General features: G+C 40.0%; 1 protein-coding gene across 1 annotated transcript; it reads left to right on the forward strand.

Moving 5' to 3' along the window:
• The first annotated feature begins 379 nt into the window (after window positions 1-379).
• On the forward strand, window positions 380-3,606 carry LOC141146634 (hemoglobin subunit beta-3-like). Its single transcript, XM_073633046.1, has 3 exons — window positions 380-545; window positions 1,465-1,687; window positions 3,384-3,606. The coding sequence occupies exons 1-3, from the start codon at window positions 454-456 to the stop codon at window positions 3,510-3,512; spliced, it is 444 nt and encodes a 147-aa protein (XP_073489147.1). The 5' UTR covers window positions 380-453; the 3' UTR covers window positions 3,513-3,606.
• The last annotated feature ends 2,692 nt before the right edge of the window (window positions 3,607-6,298 follow it).

A 6,298-nucleotide genomic window follows, 5' to 3' on the forward strand; every position in this document is an offset into this window, starting at 1 on the left:
TCTACCTATTTGTCTATTTACTGTAAGTCAATACTATGGTGACCTGAGAGTATTATTCCTATGAATAATACCTGTAACACATGAAATCTGTTGCCATGTTTCATGAAAGACATCTGTAAAAATTGGGTGCTCTGTATCACGAATTGTATCTGTTGCACAGCTGTTTATGTGTTATCTGCTTTTAACTTATGCATGTTAAGACCAAGTTCTGTGCGATCAGCATGTAGACATAGAAAATAAGCTATGAACAAGGCATGGTATGAAAGCAGCATAGTCAGTGATATGATTCACTTATCAGTTTAAACGGAGATACAATACTATGACAAAGCACAAATGAAATGTAGGTGTAACTTAGAAAGCTGACTATAAATAAAATGGGGAGAAAGTTGTGTCTGCCATCCACCATCTACTTCTTGAACCAGGAGCTACTCTCATCTGACTTAATCCACCACCATGGTTCACTGGACTGCTGAAGAGAAAGCTGCCATCAACTCTGTGTGGCAGAAGGTCAATGTTGAACAGGATGGACATGAAGCACTTGCCAGGTATAACAACTTCCCTTGGTGTTTTTACTTTTTCGGAAACTCTCTACTATGCTACCAGTATCTTCTAACCTGAATCATTCAACAGTCTTCTAATGCTTTATTATTTCCATGGTTTCAAATTGCAAAATGTAATTTAACGTAACAAAGAAATGAATGTGATACTTCATTGAATCAGATTTGGGCTTGCCTAATAAGGCACTATGTAAAGTGGAATTCAATAGTTTTCCTTATTTATTGCATATTTTACTCCTTTATTTATCCAAATCGAAAAAAAGAGCAATCAGTTATTTACTTCCGTCTGTGTCCCTAATAGGTGTAACCACCCTTTTCTGTTTGTCCTGGTCAGCATTATCACCTAGACTGAAAATGAGAGAAAATCCCAAAGCTTGATTTGTCACCAGAAAAGGAATAGAAGGGAAATATTCTAATGGGTACACTAGTTCTGGTGACAACTGTCTAAGAGGGGATTTTCACCATTACAGAGAAATTTCCTCTCACTTCCTGTTGTGGCTTTAGGACAGGAAGTGAAAGGAAACCTCTCCAATGGGACACAGGTATAAAAAAATACCTAATCGGGGTTAAATTCTTCCACTACTCTCTGGCTTGTTACTTTGATCCGTGCAATTATTTTAATTAAAATAATACTTTCAACGTATCTTAGTTTCTTCCTGCATTATAGATATTGTAATAATGTTAGTTTTGAAAGTAATAAATATATTTACACAGTATGATTACATAATATTTTGTTTTTATTCATATCCTTGCACACATACAAACAAGTTCACAGGTACATACCAGTCAGTCATACAGGTACTGCATCATACCCATGAAGTTGTTTTTATTCATTGATGATGTATATATGTTTGAAGGTTCCTGGTGGAAAATATTAATCAAACATGTTTTCTTCCATTTTTCATAGGCTGTTTATAGTCTACCCCTGGACCCAGAGGTATTTCAGCACCTTTGGAAATCTCTCCAGTCCAGCTGCAATTGCTGGTAATGCTAAGGTGCACGCACATGGCAAGAAGATTCTGGGAGCTATTGACAATGCCATCCATAACCTAGACAACGTGAAGGGCACTCTGCACAAACTCAGTGAAGAACATGCTAACCAACTGCATGTGGATCCTGAGAACTTTAGGGTATTAATCGTAATTTTTTATTTAACACTGGGCTTGATTGCTTTCTATTGACCAAACAGGATTGTACTGTATGACCTTGTCACTTTTGTAAGTATATTTAAATCCAAAACTTTGTTCATTTTGAGGAGAAAGATAGCATTATTTTTTTTTCTTTGCTGTTTGTGTATCATGGGGGGATTTCCAGGTGCTTCTTAGAGACTAAACAGGAAGTGTGAGGAAATCTCTAAGGCTGGGTTTACATATATGCAAATTGGATTCATTTTTAACACATTCAATTCACTTAACATGTGAGTGTGACTGGCTTTCATTGGAGCCAGTTCACACATGTTTTGGTCGGCTGCGGTGCGGTTTTGAAAAGGGTCCTGTATGTTTTTGGGTCCGGTTAAGGTGCAAATTCAGTGAAAAAATTAGCACTTGAATTGCACCTGAACTGGTGAACAGAAACGCACAGGACACCAGACTGCAAACCGCACCGCAGATATGTGAACCCAGCCTAAAGGTTTCGAAAACATAACCTCTTTTTTGAATTGAATATGTGCCCCATTAGAAGATGACATTTCACCTTCATCACCTTCCGTACTCCTTCCAAAAGTAATAAAAAAAAATAAAGTTATGGCTTTGAAATTGTCTTATTAACCAGAGTTGTCTTAATAGTCTTAATTGTCTTAATAACCACAGCAATTAATTCTTCTTTAGTAGCTTAAGGAATAAGTAACAACTGCTGATCTCTCTTTGGTTGTAGTATACTTTAACACATTTTTAACACAAACTTTTTTGAGCTTTGCTTTGGGTAACTAAAAACACTGTTATATATTACTATTCTTCTAATTAAGGTGTCCGTTTATGAAGCAGTGAAATCTATTCACTGCTTCATTCTCCGGCATTCACAGTGAAGATTTTTCTCCTCTGTGTGCCAGTTTATGAAGCTTTGTAGATCGCTTCACCTTTGGAGGAGTGAAGAGATCTACAAATGCTTTCAACAGTGGAGAAAGGCTCCTGATACTGGAATCTCGTGAGACTTTACGAGATTACAGCACCAGAAATACAGAGATGTCAGTTTATTAAGCAGTGATAAATTATCACCGCTCAATACACGGACAGACGGCGTGAATTACTGTTAATAAAATAATGAGTCCCCCTACATTATATACATATGTATACACACACACACATTATATATACATGTATATACACATACATTATATATATATACATATACACATTATATGTATATATGTATATATATGTATACACATAAATATGACAGGGGGACATGCTTACAGTGTTGGGGGGTCTGAACGAGGCATAAGGAAGTTAAAAATCTTCCTCCTTCCCCCTCAGATCCCCCCAGATTTCCTCTTCACTCCCAGATTCACCACCTCTGAGCTGGTGAACCTGGGAGTGTGAATTCTGACTCAGATCACCAGTGAAGCGGTGAGATCACCGCTTCATAAACTGGCCCTTTCTGTGTCATTCAATGAGGATTCTCCGTGTGTAGAGATAATCGGAGGGAGAACAAGTTCAAACATGTTCTCCCCCGATTATCACTGTTTCATAAACTGTTTATGGACTGTGATCAGCGGTGATCCTCGGGATCACCGCTGATCACTGCTTCATAAACGGACACCTCTATAGTTTGATAACGTAATGATTTGCTTACATACTAATAACAAAATGTTACTTTTTTTTTATGCAGCGTCTTGGAGAAGTGTTGATTGTTGTCCTGGCTGCCAAACTGGGAAAAGCCTTTAGTCCTCAAGTCCAGCATGCATGGGAGAAGTTCATTGCTGTCCTGGTTGATGCTCTTAGCCACAGCTATCAGTAAACTACAACATGAACAGAAAGCAGCATAGTTTCCACTATTAATGTGTGTTCCATTTGTAGCATGTGTAATAATAAAAAAAAAACTGAAAAAAGTTTCCTTCTCTAATGTCATATTTATTTGTAAATGCTAAATTAACTATGTGGCCTGTAAATGGAGGTTGATTTACAAAAGGCAAAAATACTGTGCCCTCTGCAAGTGCAGATGTTCCAGAGCTTAGTAAATGAGCAGAAGCTCTGCTGACTTCCACCACCCAATCATGTACAAGCAAAAATGCTCTTCTTATTTTTTCCTAGCACATGATTGGGTATTCTTTGCAAAGTGAAGCCTTACCTAATTTACTAAGCTCTGGAGCAACTGCACTTGCAAAGTGCACAGTCTATTTGGCTTTAGTAAATCATCACCAAAGAGTCTGGAATGGAATTTTCATAAATGCTATTCTTATCCTGGCCCTTAATGATCTCTGCCAAGGGAGGACTGAAATTATTGTTCCTAGGGGGCAAACACAATTAACTAGTGCTTTCATGGCAGGGACAGATTTCTGTGGGCTAAAAACAGTGTACCATGAGATGTATGCCAAGAAGGAATGAATGAATGAGTGACTTGTATAACGCTACCTATGCAAACTGAATAGCCTCAGGGCGCTTTTTGCTGCTGGTGTCCATCTGCGGTATAGTGCGGTCCTTTTTGCCCCATAGGGTCCCGACGCGCTTACAGCCATGGTGCCACATTGCTAGGTGAGCATGGCAATTTGACAAAATGAAATAGCTGTTTCATAGGTGTGCGCAGCCTATTGTATTAGGGTGTGCACCCCAAAGCTCAAACACACACACCTTTCTCTGCAGCCTCAGCTGCACGGGACAGTTAATGAATGGGAAGTGCTCTGTGCTGAGCGTCTTCCTGTTCATTCACAAACTGAAGCATAGTAAATACAGTTTTTCTATGCTTCCGTTTTGAATGGACACAGTGAGTGAGTGTATATACTGTGTTCATTTAGAAAAGGAAGGGGTCGTTAAATTACATATTTACTAGCCCCTTCCCCTGCTGTTCATCCTGAAACATCCTCCAGGGGGAGAGGGGACGAGAGAAGCCAGCAGCACTGCAGGGCAGGGGGGCCAACAGTAAAGGGGGAAGCCCGGGCAGTAGGGGGAATTGGCACCTCACATAGTGATTAGGGTGTGCCCAGGCACACCTGGCACACCCCCTGCGCACGCCTATGAGCTGTTTATTATATTCCAGCATCAGCTTCCTTTAGCTCTCTCTGCATTTTGTCACATTACATCTCAGAGTCACAATGGAAGTTACTGATGGACGTTTTCCCTCTACTACATGCGTTAATTGCAGGTCTGAACAGAAAATAATATAGCACTTAGAAGCTGTCATTACCTCCCTCCCCTCTATTTAGAGACAAGCTGAACCTGGGTTTGGTATGATAATACGAATAATGAAGTTTGGGTGCCAAATCGAAACCCCATTGAAGTCAATGGGAGCTGAATGTTAAAAAATAGTAATGGCCATTTTCTATATTAAGAGACAAGAGATTGTCAAACAAATTTCATGGGGGATGGACATTGCCTTGGGGAACATATACCAAACCAAAAAATGCTTTTTAACCACTTAAAGCCTGCCCACCGCATATATACTGCGGCAGGGCGGCTCACTTGTGCAAAACAACGTACCTGTACGTTGTTTCGTGCACTAGATGCTGCGGGTGTATGCGCACCCACTGCATGGAGGTTGAGCCAATCCACGGGTAAAGCCTGACCCGATGTGAGCCGCCCCCCCCCCCCCGCAAGAGGCTATGTAAACAAGGCAGATCCCCGTTCTGACAGGGAAGTACACAGAGATCTTCTGTTCCTAGTAATCAGTGATCTCCGCGTTCTTCCTGTCAATCCATCCCCCACACAGTTAGAAAACACTAGCAGGGAACACATTTAACCCTTTGATCACCTTTGTTAACCCCTTCCCTGCCAGTGTCATTTATATAGTGATCAGTGCATTTTTTAGCACGGATCACTGTATTGGTGTCACTGGTCCCCAAAAAGTGTTACTTAGGGTCATATTTGTCTGCCACAATGTCGCAGTCTTGCTAAAAATCGCTGATTGCTGCCATTACCAGTAAAAGCAATAAAAAAATTAAAAGTTAATAATTCTATCCCATAGTTTGTAAACACTATAACTTTTGTGCAAACTAATCAATTTTCGCTTATTGGGATTTTTTTTACCGAAAATACAGTATCTCCCAAAAGTGAGTATACCCCTCACATTTTTGTAAATATTTTAATATATCTTTTCATGTGACAACACTGAACAAATGACACTTTGCTGCAATGTAAAGTAAAAAATAACACAAACACAACACACAGCCATTAATGTCTAAATTGCTGGCAACAAAAGTGAGTACACCCCTAAGTGAAAATGTCCAAATTGGACCCAATTAGCCATTTTCCATCCCCGATGTCATGTGACTCATTAGTGTTACAAGGTCTCAGGTTTGAATGGGGAGCAGGTGTGTTAAATTGGGTGTTATCGCTCTCAATCTCTCATACTGGTCACTGGAAGTTCAACATGGCACCTCATGGCAAAGAACTGATCTGAAAAAAAGAACTGTTGCTGTATATAAAGATGGCCTAGACTATAAGAAGATTGCCAAGACTCAGAAACTGAGCTGCAGCACTGTGGCCAAGACCATACAGCGGTTTAACAGGGCAGGTTCCACTCAGAACAGGCCTCGCCATGGTCGACCAAAGAAGTTAAATGAACGTGGTCAACATAATATCCAGAGGTTG

This window comes from Aquarana catesbeiana, linkage group LG06, assembly GCF_042186555.1.
Source record: "Aquarana catesbeiana isolate 2022-GZ linkage group LG06, ASM4218655v1, whole genome shotgun sequence".
Taxonomy (NCBI): domain Eukaryota; kingdom Metazoa; phylum Chordata; class Amphibia; order Anura; family Ranidae; genus Aquarana; species Aquarana catesbeiana.

Excerpts from the sequence above, each read along its gene's own strand:
- LOC141146634 (XM_073633046.1), top strand. The coding sequence starts at position 454 with ATGGTTCACTGGACTGCTGAAGAGAAAGCTGCCATCAACTCTGTGTGG. Across the intron at positions 546-1,464 it reads GGACATGAAGCACTTGCCAG|GCTGTTTATAGTCTACCCCT; the intron begins GTATAACAACTT and ends CATTTTTCATAG. Across the intron at positions 1,688-3,383 it reads TGGATCCTGAGAACTTTAGG|CGTCTTGGAGAAGTGTTGAT; the intron begins GTATTAATCGTA and ends TTTTTTATGCAG.